At 40.6% G+C, this 26,292-nt stretch overlaps 1 protein-coding gene across 5 annotated transcripts in view; it reads left to right on the top strand.

The window, feature by feature from the left end:
• Positions 1-1,599: 1,599 nt before the first annotated feature.
• The window catches only part of SLC20A2 (solute carrier family 20 member 2), a 55,062-nt gene continuing 30,369 nt past the window's right edge, over positions 1,600-26,292 (top strand). For 3 of the 5 annotated variants that reach the window (XR_001862764.1, XM_017736755.1, XM_017736754.1), the window contains exons 1-2: positions 17,795-17,938; positions 23,722-24,272. Coding sequence is in view for 4 of the 5 variants with exons in the window: in XM_017736755.1 (XP_017592244.1) it covers positions 23,984-24,272 (289 nt within the window). In the remaining variant the exon portion in view is untranslated. Of the gene's footprint in view, positions 1,993-17,794; positions 17,939-23,721; positions 24,273-26,292 lie in introns of those variants that run through there. The other 2 variants (XM_008635619.2, XM_017736753.1) reach the window with 2 other exon arrangements.

Raw genomic sequence — 26,292 nt, 5'->3', positions numbered from 1 at the left:
AGCTCGTGGTTTGTTTTCCCGGCAAGTGCAGCGACTGAAGTTCTGTCCCAGTGAAACTATGCCCTGTTCTGCAGCGGGGTTTGTATTTCAGCTGTACAGTACAAGTATGTGTTGGGATGGAAAGTGTAGTCAGCTTTTGAAATTTTACCTCAAATGTCTCTGCTGATTTTTACCTGTTAATTCATGATTCTGCATGTAGGAAAAAATCAGTGCCTAAAAGCAAAGACAGATAGGATAGAGAGACAGTATTTTTTTTTGCATTCGTTTTTAGTAGTCAGGCTTACAGGCATGCATGGGAGCAGATTCTCAAACTCTCATGGAACTTTGTTCGTGCAGAATTTCAGATGTCTCAGATTGGGAAAGTTTATGACCTAACAAAAATTGGGCCAAAGTTATCTTCAGTTGCGTTTATTTTTGAGAATGCTGTACAGGGGGAACTCTATCTAGCTTACCCAATACTGTTTTAAAAGCTATTATGATGTGTAGATTTAGTGGTGCCTGATCACATGAAGCATGTGAGGGAAGGCTTTCTAAGCAGTTAAAACTTTACATCTGTAAGATACTGCAGAAAATCATTAACTAGTTGCTCTTAATTATAACTCCGGTGTTTCTGAGAATCTGACCACTCTGTTGTCTCCATGTGAGCTGCTGAATGTCAGATCTTTGTAAATGCAGTCTTCAGATGGCGTTACAACCATGACTCTATAATCTTATGTGAAAACTATAATCTTCTGTTAAGTGGTGGAAAAGTCATCTCTCTGCTCGTAACCCAAAATGTGGCTGGCTAGGTTTTTTACTCAGCGCCGCACAGAAGATCAAAGGTTTTTGGATAGAGCTATATAAATTCTGTGACAAGGCTCAAGAGGGTCTTAAATATTTAAGCTATGAGTATGTCTGTGTTTAAAGGAGACGTCGTAAATTCTGAGGGCCTTGTAGTGAAAATATCCTCCTCTGTGCCACAAGCATTTTGAGTTTCAGTCCAGTGTTACATGCCTGGATAGTATGAGCTGGTATGTGCCGGCCGAGCCCAGATGAGAACATATCCTGCAGCAGCTGCCATGATGCCTTATAGTCAGCCATAGGAGTTAGGAATCTCAGCAGAGTGATGCTCAAGTGGTCCTAAACTTGCTCTCAAATTTCCTTTCCAAAACTGCCTGATCCACTGAGAGGACCCACAGAGGAAGCCTTTGCTGTACCACTTGTACTGCTGATGCCAGGTGGAAGCATAGAAAATGGGGAGAAGATCCCAGTGCTTTTGTCTGAGGACAGTTTGTAGGGAAGCTTCTTCAGCACAATGCAAAAGTATTAATTGAGAATATTCTAACCAGTGATGCATCTTTCTGTAATTTATGTTTTGCATATATGATTAAGCAGCATTGGCCAAAAGCCTGGTGACAGCACAGGGCTCTGGAATGTTTCCCTGTTGCCTGGGCAGTTTATTCATGTTAGCTTACTTCCGTGAGCTTCATCGCTCCTTTTAAAGTCCTCCTGAACTCAGGAGTGCTGCTGCTATTGAGCAAGCTGAAATTATACACGCTGCAGGGAGAAAGGTGGGGATGTTGCAATTTCACATCTCTTTCGGAGGAATTGAAAAGATTTTGCCCCAGCCCTAATTTCTGCATTAAAGAGATTGAAAATTGACATTGCATGCCTTCTTCAACAGGGAAGCAGCACCTTGTTAGAAAACGTGTTATTAAATCCATGATGTCTTTGGCCTGTTATGCCTAAAGAGCACCAGCATTTGGAGGAGGCTTGCTGACAAAGTCGAGTCTTCAGTCATGGTTGCTTATGCTCCAGATCAAAAGTAGTGATCAAAAGGCGTTCCCTTTCCCCTCCAAACACTTTAACTGTGTTTGAGTCATGGTGAGGAACCTGGGTGTTGTTTATTAACGTAGTCACTCAAACAAAAAGGTAGTGCTCGATCTTGTCCTTGAGACAGAGCTGCCACTGAAGAGCAGAAGGTTTCAGTGCCTCTGGCCCTCGAGAATGGAGGTAAGAGCCTTCGCTTTGCAGCCCTGCATCTGTTGTGGCATAAGAGTTAAGGGCTGTGATCCAAGTTTTTGTAGTCTAACAAGCTCCATAGGAAACTGGCATTGCCTGGGTCGATGGGACTCCCTGCTGGCTGAGGGATCCGGAGGATGACCTGAGATACTAACTACTGGCAGAACAGCCCAAAGCCAGCACAAATGTCTCATGAGGAATCTGACATCAGGGAGTGGGAATCGGTACTACTTCTTCCATAACAGAGGGCAAGAAGAGAGGGAAAAAAAAGACACATGTTCTGTTAGGAGCAAAAGGCTCATGATTTTTTTAGGCAGAAAAATCCTGCCTTAATTACTTTTTCCTCAACTCTCTGATAAAAAATGGCTGATAAAACTTCTAAGTGCTCAGTTTTCTCTGTGAAATCTGTGTTTGATTTGAAAAGACTAAGAACCTTTTTAAGAATGAAGGTGCTTTGCCTTATTTTTGCAAGGAATGTCTAAGCTTTGGGTGTTACTTTAATAAAAATAATTCCTGATCTTTTTATGGAATATCTAAACTCTGGGCGTTACTTTAATAAAAATAACTTCAAACTCCAAGATTAACAGAATTGCTAAAAGGAATTAGTTCTCAATAAGAAAAACAATAAACTCACTTTGGAATTTCTGAACCAAGCCCTCGAAGGCAATTTGTGGCAAAACTCCAGGAAAAAAATCTCATTTTTATGAAATAGCTATATATCTTCTTTCTTTCTCAATTATAGCTAGGCACTGCTTTGAAAAGTGTTTCTTTCCTTGCAGATGCCTAGGAATGAGGTGTTTTAAGAGAATTTTGTTTAATTTTAATCTAGCAGTAAAATGAATTAATCTTGAAAAAAGGCTGTTCAAATTTGGGGTTTACTAAAACTGTAGTCTGAGAAAATACTTTACATTTGCATATCTGAAGGAGAACTTAGATCCTGAGTCTGCAAAGGACTAGTCCCCTTCAGTTTCTGCCAGGCTGTCAGACTTACTGGAACTGATTTTGGACATCCATGATGTATAAAATGCACACGTGGATCTACAGCTTGCTCCTGAGAAATACCATGGTTTTGATAGGATAATAGCAACATTTGTCTTTTTCTTAATAGAGTAGAACAGGTATTTTGAAAAGACTCAGCCAACAGGAGGGCTGTATTACTTTCCAGAATATCCTCTGGATCATCTTGGAAACATGGTTTGTAATATGCTCTTGACTGACAGCATCGGGTGTGAGGTGTAAATTCCTGAGCTGGAAAGATGTATGTGGGTTGTGCAATGGGAGACTCCATGTGATGTCGTTATTTATGGCGCTTCTCTCAGATGTCTTTCTGGGACTCAAACAGCTGCTGTGAACTTTACCCAGCACCGAGTACTAGGTATGCTTGAACAACTATTTTGCTGTTGCTTGGATCATGGTGATAAGCAGTACAGAGCCAGGTTCTGTGACACTGGCTGAAAGAACAGAGCAGAACTTTTACTGATTGATGCAAACCTTGCAGGGGGGAAAAAAGTAAAAATATCATCTTCCATAGCTTTGGTTGTTGGACATCAGGGAGTGATAGTCAAAGGCAACCCGTTTTGTTACACTGTAATATGGAAGGAAGGGTGGGCTGACAGAAGAGGAAGACTTGCTTTTTCTTTTCAGGGGAAGGTTGGAAGGATAGAGACAGAGGTGCAGTTTTTTCATTCTTACCTCTTTTCTTCATGACTGTGTTGTTAAATGGCAGCAACCATTGTTTGCAGGAATTTTTCCTTGCTTTAGTAAAGAGCAGTGGGTTGTCATGCGTTTTGATATGTGGCAGTGCTGTTGTTAAACAGATCCAAATCTACAGTCAGATAAGGCTCAGAATAATTGATGTTTTTAGCTCAGCTAAATAACTGAGTTCACATGATCTGTAAGTGGCCAGTGGGTTTTTTTCTTAGGCAAAGTATGTACTGCTTGTATTGTACATTTATTTAAAGCTAATTTTATCACAACAGATTGAGAATTCTAGCAACCAAAAATACCTTAGTTGAGTCTGTTAAAAAAGTTTCTGTACCCGAAGTCTGTTTCTGTGTGTGACAAACAGAAAATATCACTTCTTTTTGACTTCACAGTCAGTAATGACCCCAAAGTGGTGAAAGCATTGCACTCTGTGCCTCTGAGATTACTTTTGCCACTGCTGATGGGAGAATTGTTCTGTATCATTACTGTCTTCCCTTTCAACCTCAGCACATTCTGAAATGCCAAAGGCAAACCACTCGATGGCTGATCAGAGGTCCTGGTGATGCTGGTGTGGCAGTGCTCTGAACCTTGTGGCTTGGACCACTCTTTGAGCATTGCCTAAGAGCGTTGTACAAGTTACCCAGCTCAGTATGTTGTCTTTTCACATGTGAGACAGAAGAACAGGAAAGCATTTATGACCTCCTAGAAAGAAAGTGTCAAGATCCTTGCTCTGAAACAGAGTTTCTAAGATTGCTATAACTATTAACAAGCATGGAGAGGTCCTTGAGAAATATGCTGAAGGACAATTTTACTGCCATTATGAGACCTCTCACTTTATTGACTAATCAGTCTCTGATACTCAAATAGAGAAAAAAGTTGCATGTGTTTGGATTATTTTAATGAGGTAGCTGTTGACAAAGTGGTGCCTGTTACCAGTTCTGTTAGTGCTATTTTGATCATTAAAGAACACCATTTGTTTCTGGACCATAAGCTGGAACAGGCTTTATCTCTCAACCTCTTGCTTGCCTGAAGGTTGTTCCAAAGAGGGATGAAATGGTGTAATTTTCATTCTGGTTGAGGCAAAGAAGTATTCTCTTGCCATAACTCACCAGTTCCAAACCCATAATAACAACATTTGTGGTAAAACAGTGATGACTGTGTGGTATTTCTCACAGATGCTGTAGCAACTCTGGCATCTCCTTGGGGGGCCATCTTCCCATGAGATACCAGCCTTTCTCTCTTTCTCTCCTGAAGACTTACAGACTAAGAACAAAGTTTTAACTTCAAAGGCTTGGAGAAGAAAATGCAGCCCACGTAATGACTGAAAGCAGTACTGTGTTTTGGGGAGACAAGAGGATCCAGAACTTCAAGTGTGTTTTAAGAGTCTCCCTTTCTTGTCTGCTGCTTGTGTATATAACTTTTTTTTTCCCCACCAAACTTCTATTGAATGAAGGTGTGGCTTTATACCTCGATGCATGTTGCACATCTTGTATGAGCAGAAACAGCAGAGAGCACTGGAGCTTTAATAAGTACTTGGCATAATAATGATGAATATGTCATGAGCTCATCCATAAGGAACAAAAGTAGCAACACAGCCTAAAGTTATTGCACAGGGGAACCTGCACCCCACAAGAACATCAGCCAAGAGCAGAATGGGATTGGCGTTGCATGGTTGGACCCTGTTCTTTATTCAGGCATGGAGATGAGAGGGCAGTTCTTTGCTCAGAGAGGTTCCTGTGCAGCCCTTAAAAAGCCCAGCATAGTTATGCTTGTTGTCTGTTCTAAGTAAATTTATCAGAATCTTGAAGGGGGGATTTGAAGGGCACAACATAGAGCAAAACATCTTACTTATAAGGGTGGCAGCCCTGGAGTGGAAAACATCATAAAAGTGAGCTTGCAAGATCTAGAAAGGGTAGGGCCTGCTGAAATCGTGGTGGAACTGCCAAGTTTCCTGCAGATCCCAGAAACGTAGCTTAAAGAAATGTTGCTAGATACCTGATAGGAGTTGCTCAGTTGTTGCCTTAAAGATCCTCAGATTATGCTCCTGCTCTGTCATAGGGCGTAGTGTGGCATGGAAATTTATAGTGCAAGGCAGGCTGGAGCTCTTGGAAGGGGAACAGAGGTGGTTAGGGGCTATGCCAGTTCCCATAGTGCAAGAACAAAGGGATATTTAAATGACATTGAAAATCAGTACATTTGAAATTAGGTATAAATACACGGCACGATATTACCGAGGGCAGAAGTTTAGTCGGATTCCAAGCAGACTTGGGCATTTATATATATATAACAACAATGTCCAGAGTTGCAGTAAATAGGATTAAAAATAAATTAAGCGCATAAACCTTCATGCTAATTGATGAGGTCAGGAAGGAATTTCCCTTTTGGGTGAATTACATCATTGTTCACTACCTGAGCTGTTCCACCTTCTGAAGCATCTGGTCCTGATCACAGGAGGCAAGATTTTCAAACAAATGGACCAGCAATCTGACTTGTTGTGGCAATGCTTAGCTTACGCTGCCTGGGTAGGATCTTGTTGAAAGGGTTTGAGAAGCACATATTTTTTTTAGGGTTTTCTGAGGCCACCTGAGCTGCAGTGTATGTCTGCTTTTCCAGATTCTCATTGGTGAAACAGGAGAGCTGTTGTCCAAGTGCCTTTAATGAATCCTGGGAATTGCCTGCTGACATGTCAGCAGCAGCCCACACAGATGGAAGATGTGATGGGCTCATAAGGCATTGCTGTATTGCTCCATAGGTTCAAAGGTAGCTCTGTGAGCACTTGAACTAGTGAAGATAAGACTTCCCTGCAGCTTTCTTGGTTTTGGTGGCACTGTGGTACCTTACACATCTTTCCTTCTTTCTCTCTTTCCATTACACAGCAGTACTGTTAGCATCCCTGATTCTCCCAGCAGCACAGTGCCTGAGCAGCTTCTCACTTCCTTGTAGTTCTTGGGTATACTTAATCAAAACATGCTGTTGCCCTGATGTTTGTGAACCAGATGTGTTGCTCAGGGGGCTGCCTTGGTTACTTATTTTGCAAGTCTGCTGTAGGAATTGAGCACCTGTGAAATCTCCATGCTTCTGCATGAGATTAGGTTGAAATTGGCCTTGTGGTTTACATTCTGTGCATGGGACAATCGGCGTGGTTATATAACCGTTGTTTCCTTGGGAAACAAGGAACAATTTCAGTCTTGCAAGCAAGTTGCTGTAGAATATTTTTTCTCTCAAATCAGTTAGGTGCATGAAGAGTTACACCACATAATTGAGGCATGTGTGCTTTTAAAACATGCACTGTTTAATCTCTTAAGATTTTCCCCAGGGTATAAGGGGAAGGCTTCCTTGCCAAAATACTGTAATTGAGTTAACATTCTGGGAGGTTTCTGTGTTTTGTTACCGAGCTACAAAGCTTCAGAACTTCTGTTACTGAGCTTCTGCTGGTGTTGGAAGGAAGCAAGATCAAAGTTAGAAGTACCAGCCTGCCAGTAAATTGTCTCTTCAAAAGAAAACTGAAAATTCCTCGGTTGTTTCAGGTGGCAGCCAGCATCAGATCTTTTTGACAATTATTAATCTTTTCCTGCAGTTCTCTTTCTGCATGCAACAGTGAGCGGCCTGGATGTCTTATGGTCTATATGGTGCATATCCTGACTGTAGACGTCTGAATAATGAGTGAGGATGTCAATAATAGATTGAATTACTTGTCCTTAGTTACTTTCTGCTGCGCAGAGAGAATATGGAGTTATGATGACTACAAAACAGTAAAATCATAGTTTCTGTTTCTTGTATACAGTGATCATAATGATAAAAGATTAAGAGTCACTGTGGTATAAAATAATTGGATGGTATATGGACACGTTTTGAATGTCCTGACAGGTGGACATTTGTGGCTGCCTCAGCTTTAGTGCTTTTTAAAGCTTGTAAACTCTTGAAATCTCTGATAATTACCTTTCCTGAGTAGGCAGTAGCATGTCTCAGTAGCAGGCATGATCACTGAGGCTCAAGCTTTCAGGATTGTTTGCCTTCTAAGCACTTTTGAAGGTAAGGACTTAATCAAGAGTTCAGAATTGAGGGAATATGTATTTTTCTTTGACCTGTAATCCCAGCACAACAAATACATTTCTCTCCAGTTATTTAAAAGTTGTTGTTTCTGTAATACCCAGAGCACTCTCAGAGGGTTTCTTGCTTTGACTGTCTAAGGCTTAGTTATTTTCTTGACTGTGATGTGCAAGAACCAAAGCTAAGACTTTGCTCTGGTGGGACTCTGTCCCTACAGCTGTCCCTCATTTCTGCTGTAAGAAAGCCAAAATGACTCCCTGTTTCACAGGGAGTTGGTGAAGGACTACTCTGTCTTTCTGATTCATGCGTATGGACCATGCTGCTGTCAAGTGTTTCTGCAGAAGAAGGAATGATTTTAGATGGGATATGGAATTCTGAGAAGTTTAGGTGGTAACTGATAAGATGTAGGGTCTGCTCTGCTTCTGGTACAAAGTGGTTTTGATGCTAATGTTTATTTAAAGATGGCCTTAACCCTAAAAGGGAGAGATAAAATTGCTTTCATGCTTCTGTTTCACTGAGAGCTGGCTGGCAGAATGGTTTTGGTGCCTGCTTATCTACCCCGAAGGCTTCATGGCTGGGGAGGCTGCAGAAATAATTCTTCAGTACCCCCTCATTCAGCATTCAGGCAAAATTGTGAGGCAGGCAAATGGTTTAGGCCGCATCTTTGGACACAAGATGGCTGTGTCTCCATTTTGCAGATGAGTCATCCCTTTGCTGTTTTGTTGTTAGACTCTAAACTGTGCTGCTGTTGGCTTTGGGCCAGCTTGGTCCCAGGTTTTGGATGGCAGAAACAGAGAGGTGTGTGCCCTCCACCCCAGTGCCAGATTTTATGACAGGTTGAAAATACCTTAGGCCTTTGTCACCTTGTAGTTAAGCTGCTGTAATGCAGAGAAAGCTTTGTCTTCTTTTGTACCTGAGAAGTGTTTAAACACACAAACTGTGTGCTGTGGAAGTTGTGTAGATTAGGGAGCAATGGGAAAAGTAGAGGAGAGGCTTACTTACATCTTTGTTTTTCAGCTCACTTGTGGGCTAGAGCTCTACTTGGACAAATGAGTTCTGGGTAAAGATAACTGGCATTGTTTGCAGTAGCGGGTAAGTCAGCAGATGGGTCAGCAGTTTCTTTTAGTTGAGCTGGCTGCCGCAGACTAGTTCTGCAAGCTTGGCACCCGATAATATTTTCCACAGTATGTAAGGCTAGCTGGTACAGGATTTCTCCTGCTCATTGTGTCAGGATCAGAGGTGCAGATTGGGAGATTCCATTGGTTACCCCATTTTTGGCACGCGATGTTTTGCCAAACTAGGTTTGTAAGCTTTGCACTTGTGAAAGGAACTCTGATTTCCTAAAAGGAACTTGAATGAAAGTTGGGATTTTATTAAAGACACAGAGGCATATTATTATTCATCTTTCATTGCTTCATCCCTGTGATGTTTCCTGTTTTGCTTCTTGAGATACAGGTGTCATGATGAGGAGCTTCTCAGAAACAGAAGTGGATGATGAGTGGAGATGAAGAAATCATACATTTAAGAAGTTGGCTCAAGTTTCCGTTACAGGCATGGAAAGTTTCTGAGACCAAGCCATGAGAGAAGAACATGAGTAAAGAAGAGGGAGATGTAGACCCAGACTTTCTAGAAGGGATTGCAGGATTTGAGAGGACGCTGCACAAACGTCACGTAGTTTTCTTGCTTATTCATTTACCTGCACCCCTGAACTGTAATACTTTGTTTGCATGTCTGTTTGGAAGTTGAAAAATCCCCTCACATCTGTGTCTTTAATATAATCATGGCTTCAAGCTTGTTTTAGGAAGAGCAGAACATCGCTGTAGTTTTTATTTGTGGATGAGATAGCTGCTGCTTTGTACTTGAAATCAATTTGGTTTTTTTTTTTGTTGAAACATACATTGAATACGGAGAAGCTCACACCATTACAAAATAGGAAGCTAGGGGTTTTGCTTATATTTAATAAACAGCCTTTGAATAGAAAGTATGACAGGTACATAGGTAAAAGAAAAAAAATAGAGCTAGCCCTCTAATTTGAGTAACCTTATAATGTATTGTTCTTATGGTGTCCTTAGACAGACGTCAGAATCAAATATTAATCAATTTTATCTTTTTTATCTGACTGCTGGTCAGAAAAATGTTCTAGATGGATAAGATTTCTTGTCAGGGCTGTGGAGTTATAAGTGCAGATTACTTACTATTGAGTTAGGAGAGAGCTTTTTGGAGAGGTAGCTTTTTTAACATCTTGGCTGTCCCGTGAAGTATCTCCAAGGAAATACTAGCCATGCAGTCCAACAACTTAATGATGCTGTGAACAGACCTAATTGTAGTAAGTCTCTGATACAAATTTATTAAGACTTTGACGTATATGTATTTAAAATTTAAAAAGTAAATATATTTTCCTATATTGAAAAGTGTTGCTGGTAGAGGCAGGCAAAGAGCATCTTTATTTTTCTTATGAACTCCTATCTGGTGTCTTATCCTTAATAAAAGGCTATGGTTATTTTTGTATACTGACTGAATATTTGGCCTTTAAGAGTATATAATTAGATGGGAGAGTAAAAGCAGTTGTTAAAGGACTGTTTTTCTAATGAAAATAGTTTGAAATCATATAATTTTAGTTTCTTCCGAATAGATGTGATTAGTGTGTTGGAAATAGTTTTACAGTGGATATAAAGAGAACAGTTGAGAGACAGTGGCTGAGAATGTGTCTAGCTATTTTTGTAGCTAACAGTTATATTTTTTCAGTCTCTTTACTTAGATATTTACTTAGATATTTCCATATAATCGAACTGCTAAATGGGATACAAAAACTATTTGCACTTTATAATATTTACATTTTAAAATAGGTTTTATTGTACTAATTGATAAGTAAATTGCAATGACTGTGAGAAAAGCCTAGCTTATTTTATTACTTTGATAGAAATCTGAATATGGGATAGTATTGTCTGTATCATATAAGAATGTTTTCATGGATTTTTAGCTGCTGAAACTGAAATCAATAAACTTTAGCTACTGTTGTTGACTGGAACAAGTAAATCTGCACATTTGTTTTCTTCGTGTTACCTGTACCTCTGTGTTCACCTAGAGTTTCTCCCAGCATTACTCCTCTCGTGGTGTTTGCCCATGAGGGACACAGTGTGGGTTTCTGCATGCTCTTGTGGAAGACTTTCTTGATGGAGAGCTGTGCATCCGAGTTTGTGCAATTACTCTGTTTTCTGAATAAACCTTAGAGAATCTCAGTCAAAATAGAATCCCAGGATGAGAATAGCCGGTGGATCAGTTTGTAATTTTTTTCAAATTTTAAATAGATCTTTTAGTAATTGATGACAGTTTTAAAGTAGATAGAGAATGGTCTTCTGCACCCCTGAATTTCACATTAGATTTGTGCACCAGCATATCCCAGATTGAAAGTACATCAGTTAACAATATGGTCCAGGTTCTGGATTACTTTAGAGAATGTAAAATACTTTTTGCTTGATCGAGAAATTTTTAAAACTATAAAGGATTATTTTTCTTTTGAAACCATAGTGCTTTGGATTTGAAATAAACGAACTTGTAATATAGCCCAAATTTATTGTGATCTATTTAGTTACTTGTATTAATTTAAGTGATTAAGATATCTTCATGTCTGCTGAAGTTTTAAAGAAAAAATCAAATTGTGAAAGACATCTGGTTAAAGGGTTGGAGACAGTGTTGATTGAAATATTAAGCCCATTTTGAGAGTAATGTATTCCACTGTTTCAGAGCAACTGTTCTCCTCACATAATTTTATTCATTTCATTTAATTAAACATCTGCTTAATTCAAAGCGGAGAAACTGATTGATAGTTAAAGAAATGGCATAGTTAATTTTCCTCTTTTTAATTTATGTGTAGAAGAGATGGAAATGATTTGTATGACTTCTGAAAGTCTTGGTGACAAGAAACAACCATTTTAAAATTAATTTTAGATTCCTTGGTTACTTCCTTAAGGGAAAAAATATTTTATATTCTTTTTGCCTGAGTATTCAGTGTTCTTTATTTATATGATTATCTACTTGCTCATTTGTTTTATCGATAACAGTGAGTAAATTTTCCTTATCAGTATGACAGAGGTAGACTGTGGTCCCTTCTGGGTCTTGCAAGAAATGTGCTCTGCATGTTCTTCCATATTTTAGAGGACTCTTGACATGGTGTGGTTGTCATGCATGGCTGCCATAATTTTTTTTTGGGGGGGGGGGTTATTTTCTCCTTTTCTGCTTGATTTTTTCAGCTAATTCCGGAATTTGGACCCTTCCTTGGAGTGGTGTGGCTCTTCTCACAGTGCCTGTGTGGAGTGGAGAGGTCTGTGTCAGTGCTGTGCCATTCCCCTTGTTGGGTTGGTCATTTTCTGTGAGGGAAGTGCATAGGCTAGAGAAGTCTCACCTTGAGCCATGGTGGGCATAGCAGGATCCTGGCATGACTAGTTCTGATTCTCACACCAGAAGGCAGGGAAGAGGGGAGGGTTCCTTATGGAATCCCTTTTGCTATTCCTGCCCCTCTCAGCAGCATCCATTCTATCTTTTCTCCTCTGGGCAGCTGTCGGGCTGCTGTAACGCATCACTGTCCTCGTCGTGCCTCTGTTGGGAGCACCTTTTCCTGAGGATGAGGCACAGTAGCCACCGGCCCTGTTTGCTGGTGCCACGTACTCAAATGTATTCTGCTGCCTAATAACTTGCTCTTCCCTACAGCCTCTGTCAAGCAGGGAAATCCTAGTTGTTCAAGCTCTTTCTGAAGATGAATACACTTGTCAGTCCATGTGTCCCATTATCTTGCCTGAACCTGTAGGAAGACTCATTGTGCTCCACCTGGACATTGGCACTGGACCACTGGGTTTGCTCCCTGGCTCTCCATGAGAGATAAAGCCTAACTTTTCTCTACCTGCTTCACATGACCACACATCCTTAGTAAGTCCTCTTGGAGGTGTTTGCTAAGCCAGGAACCCAGCTGTGGGACACTCTTTGGCATGTTGCATTGACAGTGGTATAATCCCTAGCCTACATGACAAATCTGTTGGCCACTTCTTTGCTTCAGTAGCACTGTCAACCTACGGTGAAGCAACCAGGACGTTAATGCTGCCTGGTGGGTGGAACTCAAGGTATTTGCTTCGCCATCATTCTCCTCATGTCTCTATCAGCAAAGGCTACAGGACACAGATGTGGACTATTATGTGGACTCAGAAGAACAGAGATCAGCAGCTTTTGGACTTTGAGGGGGAAACAGGCCTATTAATTGGCAGAAGCCATGCTTTGCATGGTCACCAGCCTCCTGGTGTAATATTTGGCTCCTATTCCTGTGAAATGAAGCCAAGGTCACCGCTTTCATTGCTGTTTCCCCCTTTATATCTCTATTGCTGCAATGCTCATAGGGAAAAAAAAGCAGCAAAATTTCCATTGCCACAGTGTATTGGTGTCATCTACTTCCATTTACCCCCATAACTCTGGCTGACACCTCTGTGGGTGTCGTCCCTCCTCTGGTTATACCCCTGGTCCTTCCCTTCTTTTGACATTCAGCTAGCTCATTTCAGCAGTGCTTGGTCTGTCCTGTGGGCCACACCGATTTTGGAGGTTGTCGGTGAGAGCCAGCCAGTGTGGTTTGGCATGTTGATAGCTACTCACTCACTCCAGCTCTGTTGGACAGGGGGTTGCTGGACTCAAGGGAGCTCCAGCCATCTCTTCTGGCTCAAACAGAAGGCTCCACAGTGGTTGTTCTCTGAAACCCAAACTGAAATGGAAATGGCAGGCAATCTGGGGCTGGACGTGTCAGGTTTCCTTTATATGAAAAATTTGCATTGTTGACTTTTGGCAACCACACTCTGGCTTCTCACCAAGGGCATCTTTGCATAAGCCTCTGAATTTTCAAAATGCATATTTTTGGATTGCCACAGGAGTGTTTCATGGGCAGTTTTTGTGTTCTGTGTAAAGTCAGTACAGGTCTGTTAGGATGTCAGGTTAGCTCCTTGAGTTGTCAGCAGTAGCCAAGGCTTTTATAATACTGTGCCCATGCTGATTGGGTTTTTTTGGATATGGGTCTGGGGAGGGGAAGATTAAGCTCAGAGTGGCTCAGAACACTAGTCCGCCCTTTTCCTTGGTCTTACTATGGGCATAAGCACACTCAGTCTCCAGTCAATCGACTGCAGTCACAGGCAATCCAAGTCCAGTTCCCAGCAGTAACTGGGGCAGTGCTTGAATCAGCGCTGGCCAAAGCCTTGCTCCTTCAGAATTGTGTTGCTGCCTTTGAACTTCTCCTGGCTTGACATGGGCTTGTGCTGTGGCAGAGCTTGGAGTCAGCATGGCTCTCCCAGGCCACACAGCACCCAGAGCCTGTGTCATCCTCTGCGCCAGCCTTGGCCTCCAGCAATTCCACTTGTGGGTTCCTCCCTTTCATTTCCCAGGGCTCGCTCACTCCATAGACAAGTGTGATCTCAAGCAGAGTCACATGCTGTAACATGGCAGCTCTCCATGCGTGCCTGTGCAAGCACAGCTAATTCACCTCGACCACTGGGAGTGGAAGTCCCCCAACTGGGGTGGGATGTCCTCTTTGAGAACCCGCAGGAAAAAAAAAGTTTGGATGACAGGGTGACAGAGTTCAGAGCCATCAAGAAAGCCCATCCAAGGGGTTTGATTCCTTAGAGCAGAGGAGTTGCTCCATCCCTGAATACTAAATGACTTCTTAATTTTTATGTCTACCACATTAAACTTCCCAGAGGGTCGCTGAGATGGTTTTTCTTGCAGTGAAACACAGACGTATCTCTTTTGGAGATTATCCTGATAGACAACAGAATGTTTTGGAGCTTGCTATCCAATATGCAAAAGCAGATGTGCTTTTATTGGCTTTTTTTTTAACTTGAACTGTGTTTGCAGCTCTCTGCAGAGCAGATGCTCAGAGTTTTGTTGGTATTCATTGGGTGTAATAGAATTACCAGAGCACCAAGAAGAGATGCTGTGTTTGGTAGAGCAGTGTTAAATCTGTTAGTCTCAAGGACCTCAGGGCTGATTTCCAGGTAATGGTTGGCATGTGGTGTCCTGCTTCAAGGCCCCCATTGTGGAGATGGTCATGGGTGCCTTCAATACCAGAAAGAAGAGGTTATTACAGGAGCTAGATTTCTTTGAGATACTATGGGCAGCCATTTGCCACCCATTTTCATTCCTCCTCATTAATTTTATTTTATTTGTTTATAGATTGAGGGGAAATAAGGGTTCCCAGGCAGGGTCGGGGTCCCCAGTTCCAGGTGCTTATGGCTCCCAATTTTAGAGTACCAGCAGGTATGTGAGAGCCCAGAAGCTCCTGTGGCTGGTCAGTAACCTTATTTAAGTTGGCACAGTGTAACTGGAACAACATCCTGCAGCTTTTGGATGTTTTTATTGTATTTCTGTTCCTGACTAAATGCATTTTACTGGTATTCAGGTTCCAATTCTTACAGGTTTTTATGTTAGAAAATTATACTCATCCCCCATTATTTTCTACTCAAAATGTATGTGTTTTAAAATATGAATAATCACTTACATACGCAGCCTTCCAACCTGAATGGCAAAAAAGGCCAGTTACATTCGATATAGAAGTTACACTAAGTTGCAAAATTAACTTTGTTATAGTGGTCACTGGGAAATGAGAATCTGGGCATCTTTCAGAAAATAGCTGATGCAGAAATAGAAAACAAAGGGGGATTAAAATTAAATATTTAAATTGGCTTGTCCTATTATATTATTTAAGCCTGGATATGAATCTGCCTAGCATGAGTTTGTTGAATCAAACAAGGATCTATCAATTGTGGATTTACCAGAATAAATTACAATTAAAACCAAATTATGATATCTGATAGAGATTGTAATTTATCATTTCTACAAATATTTGATTTGATGGGAACCAAACTGATGCTGCCATTTCCAAAAACCAATCCTCGCAATTTATTCTGTGGTCTTATAAATTTTCCTTTGCTTGCTTCTTTAGTGGGGTCCCAAATTACAACTCTTTTTAATGGTCAACCTATCTTGGCTTGAATTTTCCCATGCCTGAAGTCCACAATGCTGATTTAGCAGAACAAAAACTTTGAAGATATTTCCTTTTCTCTGTGCTGTTTATTATATCCTTTGCTTTGCGTGTAGACCAAGCTCTGAAGCTTAGGTCAACAAGAAACCACCGTTGTGGCCAGGCTGGCTCGTGGGAAGCAGGGCTCAAATGGTTCCAGTTTGTAGCTCTCCTGGGCCTGAGATGATTCCCACAGGTCAGGCTGGCAGCTTCTGGGGTTTGAAATTGAAGTCAATACCTCTCCAAGGACATGTCCCCTCGACAGTGTTTTTACCTGCATCTGCACACTGGTGGTGGTTACTCTAGGCTTGGGGATTGGTCCTTTAAGGAGAACTAGGATGGATTTAATGCTTACTTGGACCCTTCGGGTTGGAGGCAGACATCAGCTATAAACAGAACATGAAATAATATTTTGCAATTTTTTTTTTGGTTGGTTTTTTTTTTTTTTTTTTGAACTTTATAAAGTTAAACAAGTGTTCCAAGAAGTTCTGTGCTTGTTTATTCACTTTCTTAAAACTTTGGAATCCAGATCTAGAAATACAGGCTGACTTAATGTTTACAATTATGATTGCTCTCACTTGAGTTGATTGATGCTACTTGTTAAAAAAAAAAAAAAGGTTTTAAGATATATAATCTGCAGGAAAAGATTGATGTACTAGTTAAAATACGTTGCTTTTGTCCATAAGGGAAAACCATTGTGAAAGTATTAGCCTCTCAGTTTTCTAAAAATTGGAAGCGTGTTTGCCAGCTATTACAGATCAAAAGGAAAGACATCACAACCAGACTTAAGAGATGTAGCTTTTCATAAAGGAAGCAGCTATATTGCAGACTTAGTAGTAGTTGAGTATCGACCTTAAATAAAGAATCAACATTTCTTAAGAATAATCATGGCCCAATAGTTACAATTTTTTTTTTTTTGTGGGAGGATTTTAATGTAATTTCTTCATTGCAGATTTCTAGCTGGAGTTTTGCCCTAATGCGTTTTAGAAGGTGATGTAGGCTTGCTAATCCATGTGAGTTTTCTTAAGAAATGTAAAACACTTTTCAGTTTTACCAAATTATCCCTGCAGATGTGCAGTTGAATTTAACCAATTCAAAAAACTTTTGACTTCTTGTTAGGAAATATCCTTTATTCAAACTTGAAAAAATAGATGAGGAAAGGATTATGTTTCCAAGTCTGTGTTTACAAATCTAAATTGATTTGATTTTTCTCAAATGTTCAGGATGCAGAAATTTTACAGATTTAATTTTATTAAGTTGGAATATCATTACATGCCTTTTAGTGACTCAGAATGGAGTAAAACCTAGCAGATAAATTTAAAGCATCATTTATTTATAAACCATAAATGTGTCCAAATAATTTTTTGTCTGTCATATTTTTAACTGTGACAATGCAGTTTTGATTTTAATTCCTTTTTGCTGAATATGATAGCTTAATTGCATTATATAGTCTTAAAGCACATATTTTATATAAAGGTAAGCCGGGTACTTTTAGGCAAACATTAGTTTTCCCTTGACTTATGTGCAAAAATGTTTCCCACTTAAAGGAAAGCGGTTGAAGGAATCTGGATTGGGTAATTTAGGCTGAACTGTTGAAAGCGAAGTTGTTTGCTTAGGCATCAATCCAGTCAAAACTTGTGCACATCTTTAACTTTCTGCAGTCTGTGTAGCCTGTGGGACCTCTACTGACGTGGATAAAGTATCAAGCATGCAACATCATTCCCAGATTGGATGTACATGCCCTACTATCACATGCACTTGAATTAAAAGTGCATTTAAGTGTGCTTGCAAATAGAAGATCTGGGACTCCTCAGAGATTACCTGATCTCACCAAAATGCCCAGCTGACAGTCAAAAATGAGATTTCCTTTCTTGTCTATGCCTGTGCCTGGGGGTGGGGGGGAGGGAAGGGAACGTTTTGTTGCTTTTAATACGAGCTTCATTGGATTGGTTTGTCTCTCTGGTGCAGTCGTGACGCAGTGTTGTGTTTTATCAGTGCCCACCCCCAGCAGAATTCTTTGCTTAAGAGGAGGCAGATTTTCACCTTCTGAATAAGAATCTGGACTCGCATTGATGCTTCTCGGTGTTGTCTTGTGTGCTCTCCTGTGCCAGAGTGAATTTTATCCCCGGACTGCCTGGTGTAAGTTATAGCCCTCTTTCTACCCTCTGAAAGTTTGCATGTTCAGATGTGACTGTGCTGAATGATAGGATGTCTATTTTAGACTTCAACCTGTATTTACAATCAGGAGGGAAGGTTGCTAGAAGAACTTAGTTCCTTTTTCTCTTGAAACAACTTTTAAATACTGGGTGAGTTTTAAAGACTTCTCTGCATGGATTTTTTTTTATAAAACATGTTTTCTGTAACCATGAGCACTTGTTTTCTCTGAATGGATCTTGAAAATCTGTAGTATTGAGTCATAAAAACTCCTTGCCTGTTAGAAAGACTTTGTTCAGTAGCTGAAGGATCAAATTGTCCTTTAGTTAGAGAAAAAGATATTTATCAGCAAATGCATGAGGACTTGTTGATACTTTACCTTTCTTACTTGTTTGTAGAATTGCTGAAAGTGACTGCTGTCTGTGTTTTTAGTGAATGTTTTCAGCCACAAAATCTCATGCTAGATATTTTATATGCATTTTTGACCTTTCAGTGGTGGGAACAAAAGGTTGATGGGGACTAAGAAAAGGAAGCATCCTCTGGAAGTTTTGGGAGCTGACAGTGACAGTCCCTCTCTGCAATGTTAAACTGGATGGGAATCCTTGGAAAGCTATCAACTTCAGTCTTGTTTCCATATCAAGTAGTAGTATTGAAATGTGCTTAAACACATTGTAAATGTGTTAAAATAGGAACTGATTGATACAAAACTTGCTTCTGCTGATGTGGTAATTGATTTTTTTAATAGTAAGTTGGGAGTGCTTTTTGTGTACTGGAGCATTAAACTTGCATAATGTTTGGCCTTGTGACAAGTCCTGTGCATGTAATTTAGAGCCATATAGGGATGTTCTCAGTCTTGAACCACTTGATTCAATACCACCTTTCATATGAATGTAGTGTTAGTAATTTAAAGTAAATAATTTGTGAGCCTTGTGGCCTGAGCATGAACTGGAAATGATAAGGACTATTGATATGAATGATGTTAGTAGCTCTGGTTATAAATCAGGCTTGGTTTCTATGCAGTGCTGTGTTTAGTACCCATAGACTGGAATGCCAGATCTGGCCTGAGTTTATACATAGGTGGGAAGCCTGACAGATCAGTTTTATATAAAAAGCAACATACAGAAATAGAGAGGGTATGGACTAACCTCCTAGAAGCTGCTGTCTGGTAAGCATTTTAGACAGACTTTTCAGCCACTGGTAACTAGAAGTGAACCTGCCTGTCAGTACAAATTCAGTGCCACTGTCAATCATGAAACGTCTACTGTTTTCAACACAGCAGAGGAAAAGAAATTGTCCTCCCTTGTCTGCCCTGCCATAATGCAAAGCGGAGTCGTCATAAAAATTATTTTGGGAAATGCTACACTAGCTGCTGTCCTTTGATTTTTGTTCATACTTGGGCAACAACAAATCGGTTAAAACTGAGACGTCGCAGAATCTCGGTCCCATCCAGAGTAGAAGGAAATTTTCAGCTGCAGCATGGGGCAACTTCTGAGAGTAGCAGAGCTGCATACAGCATGATTTATAGATGGTATGAGATGCATACCTTTCAGTGTTTCACAAGTGCTGTAGGTTCTTCCCTAATTTTCAGTGAAGAGAAGATTAAAGAACATTTACGGCATCTCTGTTTGTTCCTTTATTGCTGGTGCGTAATGCACTCTGATTGCTTCTCTAGAATTTGAACTTAGTCCTGAGCTTTTATGTATCCATTCGTTCCTGCTGTTAGATACTTCTCTGTTCTCTTTAGCAGAAATTTGTTTAGCAAAACCAAAAATCCTCAAACCCTGAGATCTTTGATTTTCAAATTTAGTATTATTTTTTTCACTAAAACTTGTCTAGGCTTAGTAATGTACTGTGAATAATTTCCAGGAGAGCTGTCTTAGTAAATGTCCTAAAATGATCTCATGATTACCACGAGATCCTAACTTTTTCCTGATGATTCACTTGTCATTGTGCATGAATCAAGGTGCTTTTTTACCTAGGTTTTGTTCTTGTCTCTCCCTGAGGGAAGAAATAGCACTCTGTGTTGACAGAGTTGTAACAGGCTGTTTTGCTAACAACAAAATACAGTCCGAGGGGGGTGTCTGGATCATCTGCCAGTGAGGCAGAGGGACATGCTTAGCATTTCCAAAAATCAAATTTTTCTTGCTGAGGTGCAAGTTTCTAAGTCTGCTTAAAAGGCTTCAACTCGGACCTCCTAAGTATGATACACTGGTTATGGATCATAAGAAAACTCTATTAGCTAAAAAACTTGCCTTAATGCAGAATTAGCTTCTTGCAGCTTGAAATGTCATTTCTCTCCACTCTCATAGCCATCAGAGATGCACGCTCCAGCTTCAGGTCCTGCAGCTCCCTGGTCCTAAACAGTTCCTCTGCCCTGCTGATGCCCAAGTGTGAGTTTGCAGCATGGCAGAACAGGCTGGGCTGGTTCAGGAAGAGTTATCCAAAACCTAAATAGGAAAATGTACTTTTCCACCCAGAGTCTGCTGTGGTAGCATAGCACACCTGACTGCAGAGGTGGTCTCAGTCCCAGAGATGGATGGGAGGCTCTCCCAGCATCCAGCAGGTCAGGTGGAATTGCATTTGGGTTGCATAGAGGCACGTTGATGAAATACGAGAACAGGAGAGACACAGGCTGGTGACTTCCAGGTGTCACACACAGAGCAGATCCCCTGCCATTCCCTACTGCATGGTGTTTTTTCCAGTTTCTTTTTCATCCCAGTGGCAACATGAAATACCACAGGCTCTTGGGTTAGATTAGGTGATGAGGGGCATAGCTCAGCGTGTCTGAGCATGCCAGATGTATTTTGGGCTCTAGAAAGAAGCGTGCTACAAGATTTAGTCTGTATTTAGTCACTGGCCTGCTTTGCAGGATATTTTGCATTTCTGAAAACTTTCTCAGCAGAGATGTGCTTTTTCTTTCTTTTCTTTTTTTAAGCATTTAAAATCTCTTACCCTTTTTTAAGGTTGAAAGTAGTAACACCTAGCCATTCAAAGGCAGCCTACATGTTAATTTTTTAAACGTGTTTATTCCTCTTTTCCTTTTGATTTACATCTTCTTAAAGGCACAGCTTGGCCACTGCTGTGCTGCTGCTTGTGCCAACACACTGGACATCAAGTTGAGCCTCTTGAGTTTTGGAGGAAGCTCTATTTTGAACCATCACCTTGCATAAAATGACAGGAGGGGTGACTTCTTACTTGAGACATCCTTTCTCCTGAGGCCATATATCCTATTTCACAGGGAGGGAGTTTATGTAGCTGCCTCTCTGAGCCACTTGCCAAAAGCCCTGTTGACAGTCTTTTGGAGACTCTTTGGCCTTCATGAGGCCGTTTAGGAGCACATATACACACACTTGAAGTCTTGATTTCTTTGGGACCATCTGGAGGAGTTCTCCCCACCCTCTCCCAGGGAAGCTAATAAAGGCAACCTTGTGACTTAGTGGTTTATTTTGGAAACTGCAGGAACTCGCTGTGGCTGGAGGAGCCAGATTTGGCAAACATTGTCCCATGAATTCTGTTGCAGTGGGGGAATGTTACAATCCCCCTGCTCTTTCTTATCCCAGGAATTGGGTTGCCACAATAAATTGGTAGGTTGGTTGATAAGTGGAGAAAAGACAGATCTTTGTTGGGAATAAGGGTGTGCTTTCATCTTGCTGGTCCAAAGAAATGGGTCTCATATAATCACAGAATTGTGGGTGCATGCATGGACCTCAGTCAGCTTTGCTCATTTGCAGGAGAAGAAACTGGGGCAGTGAGGCTAACTTGGCAAAGGTGCTGTGGAAATCCATGCAGGATGAAGAATTTAATCATTAATCTCCAGAATCAAGGAAGGACCCTAGTCCAACATTTCATCTCCTAGCAAAAATCTGATATGCATAATAGAAATTTTTTAGCAAATGCTTTTAGTGGGGTTTTGTATTCATTCACAGGCAAACAAGTGCTAACCATAATTGTTTCTTCCAAATATCATTAGCCTTTTCTGTTTCTGTCAAGTCCTTTTCCACGCAGTGGGCTGAGTGCTCATGAATTATAAAAAAGCAACAAGTCTTCAAACAGAAAACATGATTTGGTGCTTCGTTTTCTCATGTTATCTCATAGTATAAAAATCCTTACACAAATGTTTTTAGCCGTTAAGACCTTCTGAAATGTTATTTTAGAGTGTAAGGCATTCAAGGATTGATATCTGCTCCATGTCTGGAAAAGACTGGAGCAACAGTTGTTCAGCCAGTTTGGAGCCTGCAGAAAAAAAGAGGGGCATCTTTTATGCTGAATATGTGTATGTAGAGAAAGTAACAATCTTTGACATCAATTTAAGAGTTTTCTAGGAAACACTTACGGATAGATGTGTTATTTTCCTCTTGGTTGTTCTCAAGGATCCAGCACCTCAGGAATATGCAAAATCTCTTTTAATTTTTAATTTTACTATTATTTCAGGGGTTTCAGAGACTCTTCCTCCTTGCTACCACAGGACCTGTATTGCATTTGAGTCATTGAAAGAAATTAAGCACGATCTTGAAACTGTGCATGTGGGAATGTTGTATGAAATTGAAGTGACTGTGGTGAAAGAGTGAGCAGGAGGTCTCAGAGCTTTAATCTGACATCCCCTGCTCTCAAGAAGTGCTTCTTAAAACAGGTGGAGTTGGCTCATACATGTTTGCTGCTAAATGTTCGTTTAACTCCTTGCCACAGGACACCTTTGTGGTGGCCGGTAACAGAAGATAATTAGCCCTTGGAGGAGGCATGTGGTTTGGGAAAATTTGCTTCTACATTTTGACCATCTTCATATCACTGTGGGCCTTATCACTCTGTTTAACAGTGTTTTGGATGATGAAGGTTTTATTTTTTAAACTCCCTTTCTACTCCCTTTCTCTCTGTCCATTTTTTGTTTTGAAAGAGCTTACTCTTTTATCGGACTAAGAAAGATGTAATTCAAAAGGCAGTCATAAAACTGAAACTGTCAAAATAAATACTCAAAGGTATCTGTGACAATAGTTTGAATACAATAACTGTTAGTAATTGGTAACTATAGGAAAAAACAGAGTTCAGTGTTTTCATTGCACCTTTTTCATAAGCTTCTCTAAATCAGTAGGGAAACATGGAAATATTGAAATTATTGTGCTGTTTCAGTGACTGAAAAGCTGCAAAGAAATTGTATTCTTACTGCATGGGATGTGATAACAGCAAAAGATGAATATTAATGTTCTTCAGAGTATTTTCAGTGGTGTTTTCTAGACGGACATATATAAAAAATGATTTTTCAAAAGAGCATATCCGTGGCTGCAGCTGATAAAATGTTGAGAGCTCTGCTGAGATCAGTGGAGCTAGGTGTTATTTATCAGCTGGGCATCAGGCTGTATGGTATGGTCCATGTACTCTCTATGTTTTATATTCACTAGGTGCAAAAAGCCAAGAGGAATCCTCCTGCTAGAAGGAGGGCTTATTGCTCTGCTTGGTAAATTCAACACAAACAAAACTCCCAAACTTTCTACATTCTTCTAAATTGCCTAAAATGTTTTCTTGGTCAGTGATATTGCAAGAAACATACTGCTTTGGAGGTGACCTAATTTGAATCTTTTCTGAATTGCTTTATGATTAGAGCAGTCACATGCTGAGGTAGGACCCCATTAGTAGGTTTAAATCATCTGTTTACTTCTGAAAACACGCATTGTTATGAGCTCTGCTGAGTATTCCCCCCCTTTTATTTTTTTAATTTTCTTTTTCTTTTTTCTTTTTTTGTTTTGTTTTGTTTTGTTTTGTTTTCTCTGTTGCAGGACAGAACATCGCAGTCGTACCGGTTTGGAAGCAAAATATGGAATGTGTTTCACTGCTGACCGAAGGCAGCCAAATGAACAGTATTTATAGTAGTTTGAAAATCAGCAGTTAGCAGTTTCTTCACATTCTAACACTACCCAGCACTTTCCAGAGAGAACTCATTGTTTACAAGAAATCTGCTTTCCAAATCCGTTGCGGTGCCCTCCAGCCTTGACTATTAACTATTTGCAAAGGGGAAGCTAATCTACGGTTTGGGGAAAGATGGCAATGGATGAGTACCTGTGGATGGTCATTGTGGGTTTTATCATAGCTTTTATTTTAGCTTTTTCCGTTGGTGCAAATGATGTTGCAAATTCTTTCGGAACGGCTGTGGGCTCTGGTGTTGTTACTTTACGCCAGGCTTGCATTTTGGCTTCAGTTTTTGAAACCACTGGCTCAGTATTACTGGGAGCAAAAGTGGGAGAAACAATTCGGAAAGGTATCATTGATGTTAACCTGTACAACAGCACTGTTTCACTGCTGATGGCAGGAGAAGTGAGTGCAATGGTTGGTAAGTAACAATTTCCTATTCCAAGTAACGTTTGTTGTGTGTCTGTCACCCTGCTCATTGTGAACATTGTTAATTAAGTCTTCCCATCTTCTGGACCTGCACATCTTGTTTTTGTGTGAATGCAGGGGCCTGTATTCCTTTTTAAGTCTCCTATGGTTTTTTAAAATGCTTCTAATAATTTACATTTTTCAATGGTTCAGCCATTTAACTAATAGATGAAAAGAAATGTTTAACACAATGGATCCTGTATATGTATAAGATACTGAAAGAAATTATTTTGGAGATTTTTGTGATGGTAAATGGCAAATATAAAAGCATAGCATTTGTGTCTGTACAGAAGATCCTACAGAATCAGCAGTTTGCAATGAGTATGTATGAGAAGGAATCCTTTTTTAAAGGGTTACAGAAAATCCAAAAACATTTGTGTAAACTGGTTGCCTACACTTCACCCTTGCCCACGGCAGAACTAAGGGAGCAGTAAAGATAATCACGCATTTAAGGTATTTTTAATTTTTCTGACCAAAACGACAGCAGGTCAGCGTACCTTAGTCTGCCCCTGTGCTTGTGTTTGTAGTTAACTAAATCTCTGTTCAGAACAAAAGCATATTCTGAGGTAAGTAACATTAAGCCACGGTATTTACTCTTTGTTTATATGCAAGAGGCTTTATGAGCTTTTAGAGAGCTCCCTCAAGGAGCAAACCTGCTTTTAAAGGGCAGGAGGCAGCAGGGAGGAAACCCTTTATCTGTAGGAGAGGCAGCCCCGGCAAGGGGCCAGCCCTCCCACCTCAGTCTGGCAGGTTGGTGATATCCCGTGACAGGCTGGCGTGGTTTATACAAGCACTGCAGCATCCTCTGCTTCAAAGGGGTGTTCCACGTGAAGGTTTTCTTCCTTAAACCTACTTAAACCTGACCTAAATGTTATTTCCACCCATCCCTTCTAACCTCCTCACACTTTTTTTTTTTATGCAAGACCTGCACATGAGGTAGGCGAGTCTGTGCAGAGATCTACTACATGTGGTTATTTTCCTGTTTTCCTTTGGGAAAGGGGAAATTTTAGCTTTCTTTTTTAAATTATTTTTTTTATAATTTTTTAATGGATCAAAATGGACATTGAGTGACAGTTTCTGGAGTTGTCAGAGGTGGCTTTGTGTGGACGTGCCTGAGAGTGTGGAGGTAGTTGCCTTGCTTCTTTGGCTGCTCCTGAGCCTCCTGTAGGTTGGCCACCTTTCCTTGCCCAAGGGGAAGAGGGGTTGGTTAGCAAGAAATCACTGCTGGGACCGCAGCCACTTCCACAGGTGGTCCCACCTTAAACCACCTCAAGTGCTCTTGGCCCCCTCCCCCCCCATCAGTCTTTCCTGATACCTTGCAATGTCAGCTGCAGGTTTCTGGTCTTTCCCTCAAGGTGTACAGTGACTTTTTAGCACCATTCCACTTGCATCTTTTATCCTTGTGCTTGCTGAGATAGCTCTGTCTTTTCCCGTGGGCATGAGCTGCGAGCAGTTCACACCGTCTGAAATGTTAAGTGACCTGTGTATTCTTGATACCATGATTCCCATTGAAGGAAGGGTCCGTTTTCTTTTCTGTATCTATTTCTGTTATCCTGATCCTGGCAGGGCAAAGTTTTAAGTCTCAGATACCTCCTGCAGAGGCAACTGGCCAGAAACTCAAAGAAAACAACTTATTTGCATGCTTATTTACATAAGCCTGTGTGAACTTCATGACCAGTTGCATTCCCTTCCTCCAGTAGGGGCATTTAGAAGAAATTCCAGATTTTAAGTCTCAGAATTAATCACAAGTTACAAAATGCAGATTTCAAATTTTTTTCCCTCAAATCCATCTCCAGCTTTTCTCAAGATGTATGATATTTTTTCTGTGTTTTCTTTGAGTTTTCCTGGGTGTTTGCTTTTCCTCTTTCTGTTCTTGCTCTGCATTTTCCCCCGCCCTGTTCTCTCATGCCTCACGATCATGTTTTTGCAAATGGATTTAGCTTCTGAATTTCAATGAGGCTTAAATGAGTCAA

This window comes from Corvus brachyrhynchos, unplaced genomic scaffold (genome assembly GCF_000691975.1).
Source record: "Corvus brachyrhynchos isolate BGI_N302 unplaced genomic scaffold, ASM69197v1 scaffold175, whole genome shotgun sequence".
Taxonomy (NCBI): domain Eukaryota; kingdom Metazoa; phylum Chordata; class Aves; order Passeriformes; family Corvidae; genus Corvus; species Corvus brachyrhynchos.
This window is presented reverse-complemented; position numbering and strand designations above follow the sequence as displayed.